General features: G+C 37.9%; 1 protein-coding gene across 1 annotated transcript in view; it reads right to left on the bottom strand.

Annotated features, from left to right (window-relative positions):
• Positions 1-21,688, bottom strand: part of ZNF385B (zinc finger protein 385B) — a 501,964-nt gene that overhangs the window by 401,347 nt on the left and 78,929 nt on the right. Inside the window, exon 2 of the mRNA XM_063429791.1 lies at positions 12,994-13,299. Coding sequence (XP_063285861.1) covers positions 12,994-13,297 — 304 coding nt within the window. The 5' untranslated portion in view covers positions 13,298-13,299. The remainder of the gene's footprint in view (positions 1-12,993; positions 13,300-21,688) is intronic.

Raw genomic sequence — 21,688 nt, forward strand, 5'->3', positions numbered from 1 at the left:
AATGACTGAACGAGTAGAGCAACAAATCTGCATCAAATTTTGTGTTAAGCTTGAAAATTCCTCCAGGAAATCTATTTGGATTACTCAGAAGGTTTCAAGGGACGATGCAATGAGTGCAGCGCAAATAAAAATGTGGAACATACATATAAATATATAGAGCCACACTCTATTCACTATACAAACATACACTACATCCGTTACACACACACTGTATCCACTATAAACACACACACTGCATCCATTACACACACTGCAACCACTATGCACACACAAACTACATCCCTTACACACGCATGCACTTTACCCACTTTATACAGACTGCATTTACTATACACACAAACCTGCATCAACTATACACAACCTGCATTTATTATATACACACACTGCATCAACTATGCATACACACTGCATCCTTTACACACATACTGGATCCCACTGGATCCCTTACAAAAACATTGCCTTGTGGCAGACTCAAGACCAGCCCTGTGGGTGGACTCAGGGGCGGGCCCCCAGGGCCCAGTCTTTGAGCTGTGTAAAGGACCCAAAATTTCAGATGGCAGGCCTGCCCATGACTCTCCCGCAAGACTGATGCTTGAAGGTTAAACACATAACACATGAGGATTAAATTAATCTACTCTAACTGTAAGGGCTCTAACTGTAAGAGCACAGCCTGACTTATGATGTAAATAAAAGAAAAATGTAAATGGTTTAAAGCAAATCTTGGCAATCTTGGCTTCCCTCTAGCTACCTATAACTCATTTTTTACAGATCTGCACAAAGTTCCATAGGTCAACACCCAGTCATCTAACATTGACATCAGAGTCCATCCAGTTCTGTTACAACTTGACTGATTTTTTTCTCTGCTCAATATACATCATGCATCACCCCTTTTCGGCCTCACTGTTCATATCATCATCAAGCATGTAAGGTGTTTCCATCTAGATGTATGCAAAATATTATGCATTATGCAGCATGTAAATCCTTGTTCCTGGCCATCACAGGGGTAATTTGCAGCCTGGCACTTACATTGGCACAGAAGTCTTAAACAGGAAGTGGGTTGGCAAAATTATAAGAAACTTATGGCTGGATACAAGAAAAATGTAAAATATGCAGTGGCAATAGAAAGCAAAGAGCATCTCTCGCACCTGAGCTTTATTTTAGCCCTTGGTTCTTCCACAAAGAAGACCATGACAAGAACATCTGGGAAACAATGTAACTGATTAAGGACAAAAGGAAAAATGGGATTATTTTGAGTGACTTCAAACTGGTATTTGTTACTATGCCTACACAATTTAAGCTTGTCCTCAACACTATGATTAGAAAGCTTACCTTGTTTCCATTTACATGATGTTACTAAATGGTTTCCCATAGTATTTACATCAGCATAGGTAACAAATAGAATATTTGAATATTAATAAACTTGGATCAAATCAACATTTTATTCTTCCATAGTTGAGAATAAACATTAATTTAGACTATTGGACATCCTTGCAAACATACAAAAATCCACAAAAATCCCTAATGACAGTCAATATCTATAGATCTATAATATATATAGTCAATATTAATATGTTAATTATTAGTTAAACTTTGTTATTATAGATAGTATATTTCTAGAAACTCTCCTAACATGAGGGGATAAAAAGAAAGAAAAAAAATATTCTAATTATAACATCAACTTTGTCTAACTATACGCCAAATGTGTATATGTTTATTTCAACACTGGCATTGATTGCGTCACTACTAAAATAATCTGAGGTTATCACGTGAGAATAGGTGCAACAGAAAAAAAAACCAGTATCTAGACAAATTGAAATTCATGTAAAATTATGCCAAAGCAAAACTAACAATACTCACAGAAAGCAAACACATTTTGTATTATAAATAAAAGAATGCCAACAAAAATTCAGAAACTGCTAAAAAACAGTGTGAAGGATTAATAAAATAGTTTACATAAACTCCAAACTCTCTCAGAAAGCGGAAATGTGTGATTTCCCCTCCCCCCAAATGTAATATAAGATCAAATTTACTATGAAAACAAAGAATAAACAATCAAGTAATACTTTAACAGACCTCAATACTTGACAAATTGTTAGCCAGAAAAAGAGAACATATATTCCTATTTATAACAAAATACTATGAAGGAGCTTAAATATATATATATATATATATATATATATATATATATATATATATATTTATAAAAAATAGATTTTCTCACCCCTCTTGGGTGGTATGTTTATTCCTCAAATTCCCAGAGGCCTGGGAATTTGAGGGTTCTGCGCAGTATCTTATCTGTTTCTAGAACTGCACTCTTCTGGACAGCGATCTCAGATGTCCCACCTGGAATCTGTTGAAACCACTCCCCCAACTTGGGAGTCACAGCCCCGAGTGCTCCTATCACAACTGGGACTACTACTGCAGTCACTTTCCACATCCTTTGTAGTTCTTCTTTCGGTCCTTGGTATTTGTCCACCTTCTCATGTTCCTTCTTCCTGATGTTATAGTCACTGGGTATTGCCACATCCACCACGACTGCAGTTTTTCGTTCCTTGTCTACCACCACGATGTCGTGTTGGTTGGCCAGCACTTGCTTGTCTGTCTGGATCTTGAAGTCCCACAGGATCTTAGCCCTGTCATTCTCAACTACCCTTTGTGGTATCTACCATCTGGACTTGTGGTATCTCCCATCTGGATCCATATTCTGTGCAGATGTTTCGGTACACAATCCCAGCAACTTGGTTGTGTCTCTCCGTGTATGCTGTTCCTGCTAACATCTTGCATCTGGCTGCTAGGTGCTGGACTGTCTCAGAGGCCTCTTTGCGCAGTCTGCACTTTGGGGTTTTCCTGGTGTAGTAGACTCCAGCTTCTATTGATCTGGTGCTGAGTGCCTGCATTAGTGCCTTTCAGTCCTGCCTTTTCCAACCACTGGTAGGATTTTGTCATGTGGGCCACATCCACTATCTGCCAGTGGTACACCCCATGGAGAGATTTGTCTTGCCAAGGAACCTCCTCTTTTTCTGCATCCTCGATCTGGGGAAGTCTCAGGCATTCCCTGAGCAGTTCATCTTTGGGAACCTGCTTGAATGCTACTACAACAGCAGACCCAATGAGATATATATATTTATATTTATTTTTTATTTTTTAAGTTACTTTAGTGTATTTATTTTTCTGTTATGGACATAAGACATCACACACATTTTATAACGTACTTCAATGTAAAGCACTAGAGCCTTTGCAGTATGGCTGCCTGCAAGCACCTCCACGAAATCCAGTTCTTGTAGAGGCACTGAACATGCGAGCACCATGTTATATTTTCCTATTTTGTTTTTTGCTGGAAAGAAACGGTTTCATATATGTTGCATTTACTTGTTTCTTTTGCCAAAACCTGGACATTTCCCATTGTGCTAAATAGGATTCTAGTTCACTTACATATACCATCATATAACCGAGATGTAAGAAGTCACATGATACACATAAGTCATTTTAAAGTTGACGTATTTTGTTGAGGAAGTGTCAAAAGATACCAAACATTTAGATTGAACAATTTTTAATCTGTTCCTCCCCTTGCCTTATTATTGAATAAGTAAATTATTATATTTAAATACTGATGAAGGTTCAGTATTTGTTCCTGATGAAGGAATCAGTGTTGTCCCCTGTATATTGTTGGTAAAGGATGAGGCGCCTAGACCTAAGGTTTTACCCAGGTGTTCAAAAGGTCGAACTTGATGGAAAAGAGTGTTTTTTTCAACCCAGACCCTTATATAACTATATATATCAGTGACAATTATCAGACTGCAAAAAATATAATCCACCAAACTTGGCACAAATAGAGAAACAAGAATACAACAATAGAGAAAGCTGCTATAGAATGGTACTACTGTAATAACACACAAAATCTTTCCAAACAAGTAATAGATGGGGAAAATGAAAAATTAGGTACATTTCCTTGGGTATACCCAAGTATCCATCTCTTCTCTCTTGGATAATTCTTCCGTCTCTCGCTATCTTCCCACCCCCACCCAATGATGTAAGAATTTATAGTAAGGTTTAGAACATGAAGTATGCAATTCATATAAAATATATAATTTAATTCACGTGCAAGCCCAAGATATAAGAATGCTCAGTATACCACAATTCCTAGTGTGCAGTTAGTTGCATCATGTTGGGATAGACTGGGGTGTTTGCATCCTCTTGTATCCATTAGGATAAAGCAACAGGATCTTCAGTTAGGTATATCGGTTTAATTTCTAAATCTGCTAGTGATTGCTCCAGCCTTCAGCACAATATAGAAATTAAAATGCTATAGCTACTTGAAGGAGACCCGGCCATCCTGATGTTCGTGAATAGCAATGTCCCTTTAAGATCGTACCAGAAGATATGTACAGAACTCCTTCTATGGAAGTGTGACAACCTCTCCCGCTTCTCTCATTTTTTTTTTTTGACTATTATTATTTCTTTGCTGTCACTTTTATATAAATTGTACCATTGATCATTTTAGAAACAGCACAATGAAAATAATCAGGCAATCAATCATCAAAAAAAAGTTCAGATCCTTAAAAGGTTTTCTTTAAAGAGGGAAAAAGATTTTGTCTGCTAGAAAACATTGCTGGAATTAAGCATTAAATAAAGAGAACATTCTAGCCCTGTCACTGTTATTAGAATGAGCCCAATGCCATTAACATTTAAAAAAAAAAAAAATCACACGTGTACATGATGTATCACAATTTGCCACTGGTACATTTTTATTTTTGTTTTGCATTGAAGCATATTGATTGAAGGTAATTATATTTTGACCATAGAATGTAACGTGGAACATGAAACACGAAACTGGCATATTCAACAGTAATATTGTTCTATAAAAAATGAACTGTCACATTTTATTGAAACAGAACATGTCACAGTTCCCTCAACTCAGTTCGGTAATTAAACATGACTGAAGCATTTACTAGTGTGTTTTGCAGTGAAGATTGGTTTAAATAACTTTTATATCTGTAGTGTGGAAATTTAAACCTTTCTGCATTTCCTTTTTATTAACTGTTAGCCAATAAGTCCAAATTATCACATGGTAAATAATAAAGGTTATTTGAGGCGGAACAGGAATTAGGAAGCATGTGTTAGTGGTCAGAGAGCAGGAAGTTAGTTTATTACGTAGTGAGTGGTCAGTGAACAGGAAATGAGTTGGTATGTGGGAGTGGTCAGTGAACAGGAAATGAGTTGGTATGTGGGAGTGGTCAGTGAACAGGAAACGAGTTGGTGTATGGGAGTTGTCAGTGAACAGTAAATAAGCTAGTATAAGGGAGTGGCCAGTGAACAGGAAATTAGTTGGTATGTGGGAGTGGTCAGTGAACAGAAAATAAGTTGGCATGTGGGAGTGGTCAGTGAACAGGAAATGAGTTAGTATGTGGGAGTGGTCAGTGAACAGGAAATGAGTTAGTATGTGGGAGTGGTTAGTGAACAATAAATTGGTTAATATGTAGGAGTTGTCAGTGAACAGGAAATGAATAAGTATGTGGGAGTGGTCAGTGAACAGAAAATGAGTTGGCATGTGGGAGTGGTCAGTGAACAGGAAATGAGTTAGTATGTGGGAGTGTTCAGTGAACAGAAAATGAGTTGGCATGTGGGAGTGGTCAGTGAACAGGAAATGAGTTAGTATGTGGGAGTGGTCAGTGAACAGGAAATGAGTTAGTATGTGGGAGTGGTCAGTGAACATGAAATGAGTTGACATGTGGGAATGGTCAGTTAACAGGAAATGAGTTAGCATGTAAGAATGGTCAATGAACAGGGAACGAGTTAGCATGTGGGAGTGGTCAGCGAACGGGAAATAAGTTGGTATGTGAAAGTGGTCAGTGAACAGGAAATAATTAATTATGTAGTGAGTGGTCAGTGAACAGGAAATACATTTGTATGTATGAATAGTCTGTAAGCAGGAAATAAGTATTTATGTAGGAGTGGTCAATGAGAGATAGGGTGAGATGTATATATATTCATCAGTACATATACAATCAGTAGCTAATCTATCTGGAACATACTAAGACCACTTTTTCCCACCAGGACAGAGGAACTTCTTGGCATCATGGATTAATCAATGAAGTTAAAAGATATGTTTGAAATTTAAATGCATGGTACCCCCATAGCATCATGCAGTAACTGTAGTTTTTACTGCCACACATATCATGGTGCAACCTTTTATTAAAAAAGTCTGACATATGTTTGTGTTTTACAAAGCATTTTGAACAGTGAATTTACTCTAATCCTGTGAATGCTCAGATGATTCTTTGTTCTATATTGGTTTGTGAATCCAAATCCAGTTCCTCAGTTACAGGGACACTTATTAAATACAGTCAAAATTTTGCTACAAAACTAAGATAACTGAGAAATATGTGAATATTTTTTTTTTACTACAGTAAAAATCAGTGGTAAAAAACTGTCACTGGGTGACATAAAAAAAGCCTGAATGAATAATCATTGTTTATCGTTATATATGTTTTACAGATAATTTACAGTAACTCTAAACACATTCACTAGACAAAAATTATTTTCTGATAGAAAATCCCATTGTCTCAGCACCATCAGACATAATGAATTTAACGATATACAATGCAATGTGTAAATTCCACAGATGTGACATTGAGTGAGTATTGCGTTTATCATCTATTGCTGAATCCCCATCCCATGTGAGTCAAGAAAAGGCAGGTTCTGGCCTTTTAACAGGTGCAAATTAATGCTATCACTTTAGCTATCAGAACAAAGATGATGAGTGATACAGTCTAAGCTCACACTATATGCATTGACCATCTCTGTTACTAAATTACCATGCTGGAGACGATAAGGTACAAAGACATAAGCTGATTGTGCATTTTGATTTAGCTACATCACAGTCTGGGCTTAATCTTAAAATCATAATTTTAATAAAAATGTATATAGCTCAACAATATTGCATATCTCATAAAAGAACATAGATAACACTAACCTACATCCATATATCTATCCCTAAAACTAACGCCTTTAAACCTTTTCCATGAGCTCATTCCATAATCTGTAACCATGGTGTCTAAACCTTATGTCTAACTATGACCTGAATTAACTATGGCTTAATTAATTAATGGTGGGCATGTCGCACTTGGCCATTCTGTACATTCTATTTTATGGCACACACATTATTTTTATTATTATTATTATTAGAGGATAATTTACGTGGGTCTGCACTTATAAATGTACTAATATCTAAACAGCTGGCTAGCATTGTGAAACCATAATGCTATGATTAGATTTAGAATTAAGGAAAGTATTCGGAATATGTACAAATGGCACAGAAAAGGTAGATGTGCGGGGACCATTGTACATTTTGTCCATTATGTAACTTGAAGCAGTCAGGAAGCAAGACGTCACTTAAAATTATGTAAATGAAGTCAAGTACAAAAAGAAAAAAAATGAATACTACATACATACTAAATATGAATATGTGTATTCATATATACTTATAGCAATAAACAAAAAAAAAAAAAAAAAGAAAACATGTATTGATCCAAAGAGAGGAATATATTTCTTATATAAGAGAAAAGCTGACCTTACATCACAAGGCAAATTGTCAGAACAAAAAAATTGTTATTACGGCTTACAGCAAGCATTCGATAATGAAACTGCATTACTGCAAAACAATTTACAGTACATCATTCAGCCCCGCATGAAATTACATTATATCTTGTAAAAATAGGCCTGTGGCTCCATCTTGTGGCTGATATGTTAATGTGCTCACTGTTTTCTATGAATGATGTAAAATTAATTAATGGAAAAATATATTTTTTTTTTTAAGTGTCATAAAAAAGTACACACTTTCCATTTGCTAAACTTCTTGTACTGGTGAAAAAACGTCATAGTAATAAGAGTAAGATTTATCAGAATGCGTAACTGTAGACACTGTTATTCTATTTTTAAACCCAGGAAAATATAATACATGCTGCTGCTGTTTATGCTCTATACATAATCTCTCACAGAAAGAAGAGAGAGATAATGTCACTCAGGAGTGTCATACTATATGAAATCTCGTATGGCTATCCATGGACACAATGTATGAGATCTCGTATGGCCATCCATGGACACACTGTATGAGATCTCGTATGGCCATCCATGGACACACTGTAAGAGATCTCGTAATCCATGGACACACTGAATGAGATCTTCTTTGGCCATCCATGGACACAATGTATGAGATCTCGTATGGCCATCCATGGACACACTGTATGAGATCTCGTATGGTTATCCATGGACACACTATATGAATCTCGTATGGCTATCCATGGACACAATGTATGAGATCTCGTATGGCCATCCATGGACACACTGTATGAGATCTCGTATGGCCATCCATGGACACACTGTATGAGATCTCGCATGGCTATCCATGGACACACTGTATGAGACCTCGTATGGCCATCCATGGACACATTGCATGAGATCTTGTATGGCTATCCATGGACACACTGTATGAGACCTCGTATGGCCATCCATGGACACACTGTATGAGATCTCGTATGGCCATCCATGGACACACTGTATGATATCTCATATGGCCATTCATGGACACACTGTATCAGATCTCGCATGGCTATCCATAGACACAATGTATGAGATCTCGTATGGCCATCCATGGACACACTGTATGAGATCTCGTATGGTTATCCATGGACACACTATATGAATCTCGTATGGCTATCCATGGACACAATGTATGAGATCTCGCATGGCCATCCATGGACACACTGTATGAGATCTCGTATGGCCATCCATGGACACACTGTATGAGATCTCGCATGGCTATCCATGGACACACTGTATGAGACCTTGTATGGCCATCCATGGACACATTGCATGAGATCTTGTATGGCTATCCATGGACACACTGTATGAGACCTCGTATGGCCATCCATGGACACACTGTATGAGATCTCGTATGGCCATCCATGGACACACTGTATGAGATCTCATATGGCCATTCATGGACACACTGTATGAGATCTCGCATGGCTATCCATAGACACACTGTATGAGACCTTGTATGGTCATCCATGGACACATTGCATGAGATCTTGTATGGCTATCCATGGACACACTGTATGAGACCTCGTATGGCCATCCATGGACACACTGTATGAGATCTCGTATGGCCATCCATGGACACACTGTATGAGATCTCGTATGGCCATCCATGGACACACTGTATGAGATCTCGCATGGCTATCCATGGACACATTGCAGGAGATCTTGTATGGCTATCCATGGACAGACTTATGAGACCTCGTATGGCAATCCATGGACACACTGTATGAGATCTCGTAATGCCATCCATGGACACACTGAATGAGATCTTCTCTGGCCATCCATGGACACACTAATTGAGATCTCGTATGGTTATCCATGGACACACTGTATGAGATCTTGTATGGCCATCCATGGACACACTGTATGAGATCTCGTATGGTTATCCATGGACACACTATATGAATCTCGTATGGCTATCCATGGACACAATGTTATGAGATCTCGTATGGCCATCCATGGACACACTGTATGAGATCTCGTATGGCCATCCATGGACACACTGTATGAGATCTCGCATGGCTATCCATGGACACACTGTATGAGACCTCGTATGGCCATCCATGGACACATTGCATGAGATCTTGTATGGCTATCCATGGACACACTGTATGAGACCTCGTATGGCCATCCATGGACACACTGTATGAGATCTCGTATGGCCATCCATGGACACACTGTATGAGATCTCATATGGCCATTCATGGACACACTGTATGAGATCTCGCATGGCTATCCATAGACACAATGTATGAGATCTCGTATGGCCATCCATGGACACACTGTATGAGATCTCGTATGGTTATCCATGGACACACTATATGAATCTCGTATGGCTATCCATGGACACAATGTATGAGATCTCGTATGGCCATCCATGGACACACTGTATGAGATCTCGTATGGCCATCCATGGACACACTGTATGAGATCTCGCATGGCTATCCATGGACACACTGTATGAGACCTCGTATGGCCATCCATGGACACATTGCATGAGATCTTGTATGGCTATCCATGGACACACTGTATGAGACCTCGTATGGCCATCCATGGACACACTGTATGAGATCTCATATGGCCATCCATGGACACACTGTATGAGATCTCATATGGCCATTCATGGACACACTGTATGAGATCTCGCATGGCTATCCATAGACACACTGTATGAGACCTTGTATGGTCATCCATGGACACATTGCATGAGATCTTGTATGGCTATCCATGGACACACTGTATGAGACCTCGTATGGCCATCCATGGACACACTGTATGAGATCTCGTATGGCCATCCATGGACACACTGTATGAGATTTCGTATGGCCATCCATGGACACACTGTATGAGATCTCGCATTGCTATCCATGGACACATTGCATGAGATCTTGTATGGCTATCCATGGACAGACTGTATGAGACCTCGTATGGCAATCCATGGACACACTGTATGAGATCTCGTAATGCCATCCATGGACACACTGAATGAGATCTTCTCTGGCCATCCATGGACACACTAAATGAGATCTCGTATGGTTATCCATGGACACACTGTATGAGATCTTGTATGGCCATCCAGGGACACACTGTATGAGACCTCGTATGGCAATCCATGGACACACTGTTTGAGATCTCGTAATGCCATCCATGGACACACTAAATGAGATCTCGTATGGTTATGCATGGATACACTGTATGAGATCTTGAATGGCCAGAGAGCTAACTTATGGCTGTGACCTCATATAATGTGTGGGCATGGAAAACTACTGCAACAATTTTGGTACTATAATGAATGAGATGAGGACAGGGAGCTCCAACATAAGAATATGGTATTACAGTCTCTAGACTAATTATAGCAAATTTTTATGTCAATATACATCATTTGAACATTACTAAGCACTAAATGTTTGCTGACAATATAGGTCATTGGCTAGGCATATACACTGGTTGGGACTATGTGCCTGTCATAAAGGTTTATATGAAATAAGGAGAAATATTTAGGGGTTAATCACAACAAGTAGCATTTGTTTGAGCTACAGCCTAAGATGTTTTTATGATAATTTGAATCTAGCTGTATTCTCCAGAGAGAATTCTCTTCAAACATGCAGGGAATACTACTAAAACAGAAATCTCACCAAGATACCTATCAGGTTCAATATTAAATACACTGAAGTATTCCTTACGCCGGTCAACTCATGGAAACTCGCTTAAAGCAAAGAAAAATATGTTTTGTCCCAAGTTGACCCTCTGTCACCATTTTAACTTTTGCTTATCTCTGCAGAAACTTGCTACAACTGGTGTTCCACAAGCCTAGGGTAAAGCTACGTTTCCCCCGTCATATAAGTACTTTGCATGTGTCAGTGAGCAGAGGTTTATGGCATGTGATCAGCACTCCCTCTGAAAATAATGTGATTGCTTTCATACATTATGGGTTGACAGCTATGGCAAAGTAAGAGGAGAGCTCATTGCAAGAAGTTGCAAATCACGGGGAAGCATTATCTTTAATATTTTTTATAATGTTATCATTTTCAGTTTTCTTTTTTCATTTTTAAGGCAATTATTCCATGTTTTATCTGTTCTCCAACAGGTAAGTAAATAAATGGATGTAAAATAGGTGTTTCACAAAAACAGATGACTTTTAAAACAAAACTGACCCTTTAAATTGAACCAGTTTCCCCAAGACCTGTGAGCTCCAACTTTAATCCTTTGAAGATTCCCACTGTCTCTTACAAACATTGGCCCACAAAAAAACCCCTATAAAATAAAGATTGCTGAATTGTTATAACTGGCCATGACACCTTACATTTCGATGACTAACATAATTGAATTTTCATGCTCTTCCCACAAAAATCACAGGACATAAATATTTGAGTAGATCCCAAGGTGAACTTTGAATACAACACCTTTCTTAATGTTATGTAGTTGTTTTCCAAATAAAATGATAGCAAGCAATGCAGATTGCTCTTGCATTGTACGGACAGAGTACATAGATTAATGACAGCGATGTAGAATGCCAGATTTACAGCAGAAGTACTGCATGGAGCAGTTATTGTTAGTTCAATTCAACGCAGGTCTGAACTTTGCAATAACCTACACATAGACACTTCTCCAGCAAGCATATCTTTATCATTGATTCTGACATTGCAATGAGTTTGCATATCTCGTATATCCGATATCTAAAGTTAGACATGACATTCAAGGACAAATGCAAAGCTTGTAAGTTTGACATAATATGATACATTGCAGAACCTGTATCAAACATTCTTCCTTTTGATAAAATGTACAGATGCCAAAAGACAACAAAGGACACTTTCACTGCATCGTTAGCTTTATATTATAATCGAGCATCTCTTCATGTCATTATTCGCTACCTTGCCGAATCGCCTTGGATCAATATTTCCTCTCTTGCCAAAATCTCCAATTAACTCCGTAAGAGGCAATCGATGAATAATTTGCCAACGTCAAACAGTCAACTTTACTAAATCGTAAATTCATTGGATACATGAGTACAGGTACACTGTTTAGTGGTATATACCAATCATTATTGTTTAATGTTTAATCTGCAGCACACATACAAGTAGAACACATGATTCTTTGATGAACCTATTGTTCCATTAATGGTGGGATGATGCATAGGAGGAACAAGACTGTGAATTTTATCATTAACTTTCCTGACTCGATACTGTACTTTTAATCCTCGTCTTGTTGTTCACATCCTATGAGAACTAAGAGATTAATTGTGAACTCTGTATATTACAATTTGACAGGTATGACTTGTATTTCTGCTTTTTACTCGGTTTATATAAACAATTAGCTATTTCACATGTCCTTCATGGTTAGGTCATAAAAAATATATTATACATATTTTGAAAAAATACTGTGTCTTGGACTTACCCGTGCTGTTGCTTAAAAGTAATGAACCTGACGATGTGTTTGAAGGTATTTTGCCATTGTTAAGCTGTTTCACTCTTTTAAGATGGGATTTTCCATTGTAGTGGATCTGAGCCTGTGCGGCCGAGTTCAGTTGAATATTGCACACTTCACACAATGAAAACAGGATCTTCTTTTTTTCATTTGAAAATGGATAGTCCGTCCGATCATTCCAAGTGACCTTTTCTTCAAAGCAGCGTAAAAACATGGCGGCCGTACTCATTTTCCCATTCTCATTTAAATGGTCGGGACTTAACGGGCGCTTCATACCTAAAAAACAAACATTGTTTATGAAGAGACTATGAAGAAAATGGACAAGAAAGTTGATGGGCTTCTTAGATAGCCACGGAGATCATGTGGTCTTTCAGGTGCATTTATTATAGTAAGCACCGTTTTTATCAGTATGTATCTAATTTTCACCTGTATTCAAGTATCTTGCTAAAACAAATGCTGTGATAAACTTTTTGTGGAATTTTGGTGAACTGACAAATTTTGTCCAGGACAACCAAGGTGGAGATTTTGCTCAGTTGTACTTTTTTATTGGCTTAACATTTGCGATTAACATGTTTAATATCATGGTTTATTAAAAGGGCTGTTCAAACACTATAACCACTGTAGAATACTGTTGAGATTATGAGTTTCCTGGAGTCTTCTGGCGCTGTCCCATGATAAAGAGCCAAGCCATTTTTTTTATGTTTTGACAGTTACCTTAGTCCTCCAGGCTCCCACAATTCCAATTCAGCTTTAGCAATATCAATTTTGTCCATCTGTTAGCATCAGTCATTGACCGACAGCATCATATGTTTTGTACAAAATTGATATTGCTAAAGCAGAATAGTTAGAATTCTAGCTGTATCACAGAAGATCATATGGTCAAAAATAGTTTATTCCTTACCATGGGATGATGCCAGGCTTTGACATCATACCACAAAGTTGTTCCTTACAATAAGCTTTGATGGCTCCTGAATAATTTTTCACAGAATTTTTGTTAATAACTTACTGTACTCTCAAATCCCTTGCTGTTATGCTGCGGTTTCATCTTAGAGCACTGATCAGTATAGGGCAGGATGAAAGCACATTCTAAGCTTTACTTTGCCCTTTCATACAATATTTGTGGTTATTGTAATCTGGCATTATATAATATGTATGCAGTGAGTTAAATTCTAAAACTGCTATTTTCTACATAGAGTCTGCTATTTACAATCTGATAGATTTGTAATGTGTGTTTACTTTATGTTACACAAATAATAATGCTTTTTTTAAAATCTGAACATATTCGTAAATTAGCTTTAATTCTTCCTGTGATTGAACATTAAAGTGCCTCTATCATCACGTATTTTACAACCACATACCTCCCAACATTGAGAGGTAAAAACGTTCACATTGTTAATCATGCCATTAAGGTGGACTCATCTGGTGGGATTCTTGGGTGCTTGTACGCAGAGTATCATTGAGGGGTTCTGCCTATAGGCTTAATTCCCTGAGTGCCGTTTGCGCAGTGTGAGCTTGTCTAATGATGAACATGCACTGCCCTTTCTGGGTACATGTTTCCTGGTGTTCTCATAAGTCGAAAAACCAGAGACCAGAAGTTTGACGATGGGACAATGCAAAATGCAGGACATCTGGGAGATATACAATAAGGAGCATCTCATTCTGGTCCGTAACAGTTTCTTTTTACCCCATAAACCTCTGCCCCCAGCAGTTCTACTTATCAGAAATGGTAAGTGAAACTACCGTTGGTTGCAGTCTGGTTTAGTTTTGCAATAAGGGGGAGAGAGAGGTCTATCTGAGTTATACTTGTGGTTGAACCATGGCACATATACACAACTTGGGCAGATCTTTTATGGCAAAGGAAGACACAGAGTGGAGGATTCTTCACCAAACTGTGAAATATGGGAAAATGTCAAGGTTATTACAAATTTTTACAATTCTACCTGAAACCTGCAAATTCCTTTCCAATTTTCTACAACATCCAGGATTAGTAAACACCTGGAACATAAACCAAGACTATATAAATATAACTGTAGATGTATTATTTGCTAAATAACTTTAAATACATATAATTTAAGAAATATTTTTGCTAAAAAGGGATTCAAGTAAAAAAGCTAATGTTTCTAATCCCGTATTTAGCGATATGGCCTTACATTCAACAGTTTATGTAGAACTGCACGTTTAAATTATTTCTTTATTTGGCCACGTGCGTCACACTGGTTAATGTTCCTCTATTTTTGCAATCAGAAAAAAAAAAATCAGGCTGAGAGCATCCTTCGCCAGCGATTTGTTACATCTTGCCAGTCACAGACGGGCAGCAAATTAGAACAAGCAGTTGATGCTAAGCAGAATCAATATGCTCCACTAGCAAATTATAAAGTTCTGAGGCTTTCGCAAAAAAAAATATCTAGAAGCGCTCATCAAACACATGTTGAAAGTCTTAATAACTGCAACGTGACAATAAAGTTGTTGTTACTTTTTTTAAATCCATATCTATACTGAAAGTGACTTTTTTATGGCCATGAACGCACAGCCATCTCAACCCTCAGGATGTAGATGAGCACTTTAGCTAAATTGCCTGACACATAACCATGATGGTTTTTCAATTGCCCTTTCCCATGCCATAAACTTGAGCTCAGACGTAAGAGACTGAAGGGAATGTTTGCATTTCTGTTTTAATTAGTGCCTAACTGCATTATATTAATAATGGGAACAGACTGTGTGAATGGAAACTTGCGATTTACTGCCAGACTGATTGTAGTGATTCTCTAACACAAACACAGAGTTACACATCTTGTGTCATTGTCTCATTGTCATTGCAGTGATGTGTTAAGGTTTGTTTTTTATTGGCTAAAGTACTGCTCTATTATAAGAATATATTGCAAACGTTTCCATCATAATTAAATATCATAAAATCGGGGGATATTTTTTAATTCACACGTTTAAAAATTAGATGTTAGTAAAATAATTATTCGTAAAATGACAAAATATTCTGCAGACCTGTACAGTGACCGAATGGACACATTAAAGTTAAAGCGGCACTACCACTGTCTGGGGACTTTGCCGAATTTTCAAACTCCCCTAATGGTGACATCCCAGCTGGTGTTCCGGTGGCCGCAGGGGGCTGGTAAAGGTAAGGTTACTTACCTGAATCTGTACTTTGCGGTCATGACCATCTTTCTCCTCGTTTTCAACAGCCAGGAGCCAACATCACTGCTGTGTCCTGGCGCATGCACGAGTTCTATGGAGGACTAAGGCAAAGTCTATGGAGGATCCTGCATAGACACAACCAATTCCCCACAGTCGTCACTGGTGACAGCTGTCGGGATTGACTCTTAGACTTCACCTTAAGTCTAAGAAAGTCAGGCGGAGGAGAAATACTGTCCCTACTTTGTCTCACTATCTCTTGATTAGGTTGGACTTTCAGTGAAATTCCATCACAGTCAAAATGAGTATTTCATAACAATTCTATCTTTAGGAAATACTCATTTTTTTAGGTGTGGGATAGGTGACTTTAATTCAACACAATAAGTCTGACTTGAAGAGATGGTGGCCCTCAAATGAAATAACAGTCCAGAAGAAGTGGGATAATAATAACAGGTAATGGTAAAAACTGGCAACGGTAGAGTACTATTCAAAGTAGGAGGAGAAGCACAGACTGGTGACAATAAAATGGAGATGGGGCAGGAGAAAGGAGGTAACTGGTTAGTTTATATGCTTCCAGAGGCAGTGAGTTATAAACATAGCTTATACTGTTATACTATATATATTCTAATATATAATGATAATTACAATAAAGGAATCATTTTGATGGGGAAGAACATAACAAATTCTTGGTTCATGGCAAATGTTGGGTCTGGCTACTAAAAATGCACTGCCTGCAATTGCTTCTTCTGATTGAAGTGAAGATAGTGCCTGAAGTCCCCTGTTGCTGTCATTCTGGTAAATATGAAGCCATTCTTAATCTTTCAATGCTCAATGAGCGACCTGACATTCCATCCCCCCTGTGCTGATCAGGCAAAAGATGAAGCATTAGTCTAAACATCAATGGGCAGCAGTAATTGGCTGAGGGTGTCAGCCTGACTGCCATCAGCTTATTGCAGCTGCTCATTGGTGGAATGTTTAAGCAATTGTGTAACGTCTTAACCATATCTCTCTATGGGGCCGAGCCTAGGCTGTCCAGGGACACTAACTCTGTGTTGAACTGCTCGAAAAGGGTTTTACACTAAATTATTATTATTATCATCGCCATTCATATAGTGCCAACAGATTCTGCAGCGCTTTACAATTTTATGAGAGGGGGGATTTAACTATAAATAGAACAATTACAAGAAAACCTACAGGAACAATAGGTTGAAGAGGACCCTGCTCAAACAAGCTTACAGTCTATAGGAATGGTGCCACGGCACTTCACTTACTATAACCAATTCAATGAGATGAAATGATTTTAGCGCCTAACGTGTCCCTTTAAAATTTAGCTGCAGAGTGCAGGGGGCATGTTTTTCTACCATTATCTCTGTACAAGTGGATGTGGAGACAGTGCCAATTGTGGCAGCGTTCTAGTTTAGCAGGAGTCTTGGGGAGAGCCTCAAATGTTCTTATTTTAATTGTTTCACTATTATATAAAAAGGCAATATGTTGGTGCTACATGCCATGTGTATCATGGCTGGGTAATTTCCAAGCCACCGCTGTACTGGGAATTCATTCTATAATTTACAGGAATTTACTTAAGTTAATCAATATTTTGAACCTCGGCAAATGGTGTATTTAAAGAGATCCCAAAATGACGAACTGCAAAATAAAAAATCAGTAGGCTTCCCAAAGGCATTCCCAAGAATTATTAGCAATAAATCTCTCTCAGATGAGCCCATTAGTCCTTTTCTACAGCTAGTAGGCAAGTAATATTTAAATTGATATACAATAATTAGTTTCATACTGGTATCCTATAAATATTGCATTACGGTCTAAAGATTGCATATAACTGAATCCAAAAGTCTCATGTCTGCATATTATATGAAGAGATATGAGTACCAGCATAATATCATTAATTCCCATGACAATAAGATTTGATGATTTGTTTATCACATAAAAACCAAAGCTATGATCAATGTAATTTATGACCCGTAACAGTAATGTTGGATCATAACATGAAAAATACACCCGCATTGATTGTAGAGATTGCATCCAAAATTTACTTTGCTAATAAGATGTAATTTTTATCCTATTTGTATCCTGTGTTGATTCAGTTAATGCAGTGCCCACTGTTACCTGGACATAAACACAATATATTCTCAATCAAAACCATCTGTATGATCATTGCTAATTTCAGAACAGTATCAATTAGTCTGTGTATCAAACGAAAAATTCTTCAGTTTTTAATTTAGTTCAAGAAGGCATTTCATGTACTTAATATTCAATACGGAAATTAAACCTTTAGCTCACTATTCCATTTCACATATAAGTCATCTGTCCTGCCCACAAAGGTATTGATTATTTCTAAAACTGCAACATTTAAAGTTATGCTATTAATGGGAAATGCTTTTTATCTAATCACTTAATCCATAATGGAAAATTATTGTTGAATAATGCAATTTTTGGATTTTATTGGGCTGTGCCTTTGACAAATGAGCATGCTTGCTTTAGTGGGGAAATTGGTGAAACCTTTTAAGAATTTCAATCTATAATAATGAGTTATTACTAGGCATCAGGCAGTTATAAATGTATTTGTATGTGTAACCGCCGCATTCTTAAGTTTCACAGATAACAGAAAAGTAGTTCTTAACATATTGGGTATGATCTAAATTTGAGTTGCCAAGCTATTTTGAGAATGCCCCGACTGGTTGGAACAGGTGTAATACACTCTTTAGTAACCAGCCATCTGCCCAGATTACTGCAGTGACATTGCTAGATTGGCAAATAAAAAAATCTAACACACTGATATGATTGTCATACAACAATAGGTAAAATAAACAAAAACATAGCACTATGCACACATGCTATTTCAATGAGTGCCAACATTTTGACTAACCTCTCCCAGCTATGACAGTACAGATACTTTATATTTGCATATTGGCTGACACTTCCTCTCTTGTATAAGTCATCTATATTGGTCCTACCATCCCACCTACCATTTTCTCTCTAAGTCTTTTTCTCTACTGGTCATGGTTTCACTCTCTTTTTTCCAAAATCTCCCTATCTTTCTCTCCTCATATGCTTGCTTCCTGAAATTCAATCATTCTCCCTGTTCTCCACTCCTTTTACCATCTTATTCTTCTCCAAAATAGCTTAACAAATCTCTCTTTAATATCATATTCCATGCTGTCCTTTTCTCTTCCTCTCCACTCCTTCTCCAGCCCCTCAACCGCCCAGGCACCTTGTCTCTCTCCATTTTTGTCACTTCCTCTCACACTTTCCTATCTCCTTTCTCTACCAGTTATTTTCCTTCTTTTTCTTACTTCACTCTATTTCCCCTTGTTACTGAATTCCATTCCATTAATTATAATAATATTGTTAAGGCATATTCGGCATTCCACACTATTGCCATTGTGGACAAGAGGGGCTCATTCACACAGAACAGTGGAAAAAGAGAGTGATATGCAACTTCTTCTCTGTAATCTGCTACCCATAGAGTATGTCCACCTTCCACACTTTCCATACATAAATTGACATATTATATATACATATTACCAAGAGTAAGAGTTGAGGTAAAGTGGAAATGTTACTAAATTAAAGGTGCATGCCAAGTACCAGAACCACTGCAGTTCACTGTAGTGGTTATGGTGCCAGGAGTGCTTGGAGACCTCCCAGGGCACGTAGTCAAACATTTAATTAGGAGATTCTATTAGTTTCACAGAGCTAAGTGCTGCTGTACATGTCTGGGATATTAAATGAGAGGTCAGCCGAGCACTCTCAGCCTAGTTAACGTGTTTGGCGTATTCCTTTAAACGCAGTTTATTGCATTATTTTCCTTTTAGAGATGGCAAGTTTATTGGTACTTTCTACAGTGCACGTCGGCAAGATTTACAAAGACCATATATTCTGGTTTAAAATGTGTAATTTTCTATGTATTAGTCAACAGCACAACATATATTTTCTGCTTCGCAATATAACCATTTCTTAAACTTCTGCACATATCGCAAGCTGCACGAAATGTTTTATCGCGTCCTTGAAAGAACAGTAATGGTAACACTTTGTCCTAAACTACCTTTTGTCAAGCCTATATTTATGTGCAATTGGTATTTTGTCTCGGTTCACATTCCATTTACCTCAATGAAGGGATAACTTTTTAAGGTTGCCAGCTCAGACTTTACCAACTTATATGGTATATTCTTTGTCTTCCAAAAAGGAACAATAATAAGGCTTCTTGGTTCAGTCATATAACATGAATGCAATTAGGGCTGTATTCACATAAGTCACCCACATAAAACTGTAACAGTATACATTCATGGGTCACCTCCCTCATCTACTAAAAAAAGGCTACTGGCAGTGAGTTACATCAGCCGTATTAGTAATTGTATAAAAATGACTCTGATTATTAATATGCCAGTGATCACTCCTATCTAATTTCAGAGGCTGCCTGTCAAGGAATTAGTTATTGGTCTCTCTTTCTAGCACCCAAGCTGTAGGCTTTGGGGTGATGACATACCTAAATGGACTTTATAGTCTAGGAATATAAAATTGTATTCTTAGCACTATAGTAGCCTATAGTCCCCCCTCACTCGCCGCCCCCTCAACCCCCACAACACAGAAAGTTTTCTGTCACTTACCTGATTCTAGCGCCGATGCATTAGGACAATCCCATAGGAAAGCATTGAATCAGTGCCTTCCTATAGGGTTGTAGCTGACATTGGATGTCCTCATGCATAGCGACCAAAAGTCGCCTAATGACCAAGAACGTCATAGTGGCTATCTGGTAGATCCATATCATGGCTGGTAGATAGCCATTAGAGGCAGAGTTAACCCTGCAATGCAATTATTGAAGTTTCTCAATAACTGCAATAATTACTATTGCAGGGTTAAAGTGACAAAGACACTGCACCCAAACCACTGGTAACCGTAGTGAGGCAAGCCGAGGTCAGTGGGAAGGAGAAGCAGCAAAGTCAAAACGGTCCAAATTCAGCAACAGGTAGATGAAACATCAACAAGCTTGATTATAGAGTACAGGAACCACAATAATCTGGCAAACGTACAGAGACAGGAAGTGAATTATATACGCAAAGAACCAGACACCTGACCAGACACAGCTGAAGAGAGTTGTCACTGATATCATTGCTTGTAGAGTCAAGGTTATCAGATCTCAGGTAAACTTGCAAAAGGCAGGCTGGTGAACTGGTAAGGAGGTTTAGCAGCATGTAAACCAGGGTTTGAAACCCAGCAGAGTCAGTTCCTCACAGTAATACTTCCTGATATTGTTTTTAAACCTTTGCCCCTCTAATTTCAGACTATTTCCTCTTGTTGTGGTGTTTTTTCTTCTTTTAAATATAGTCTCCTCCATTACTGTGTTGATTCCCTTTATGTATTAAAATGTTTCGATCATATCCCCCCCTGTCTTGTCTTTGCTTCAAACTATACATGTTAAGATCCTTTAACCATTCCTTGTAAGTTGTATCCTGTAATCCATGAACCAGTTAAGTAGCTCTTCTCTGAACTTTCTCCAAAGTATCAATAT

Source organism: Pelobates fuscus, chromosome 8, assembly GCF_036172605.1.
Source record: "Pelobates fuscus isolate aPelFus1 chromosome 8, aPelFus1.pri, whole genome shotgun sequence".
Taxonomy (NCBI): domain Eukaryota; kingdom Metazoa; phylum Chordata; class Amphibia; order Anura; family Pelobatidae; genus Pelobates; species Pelobates fuscus.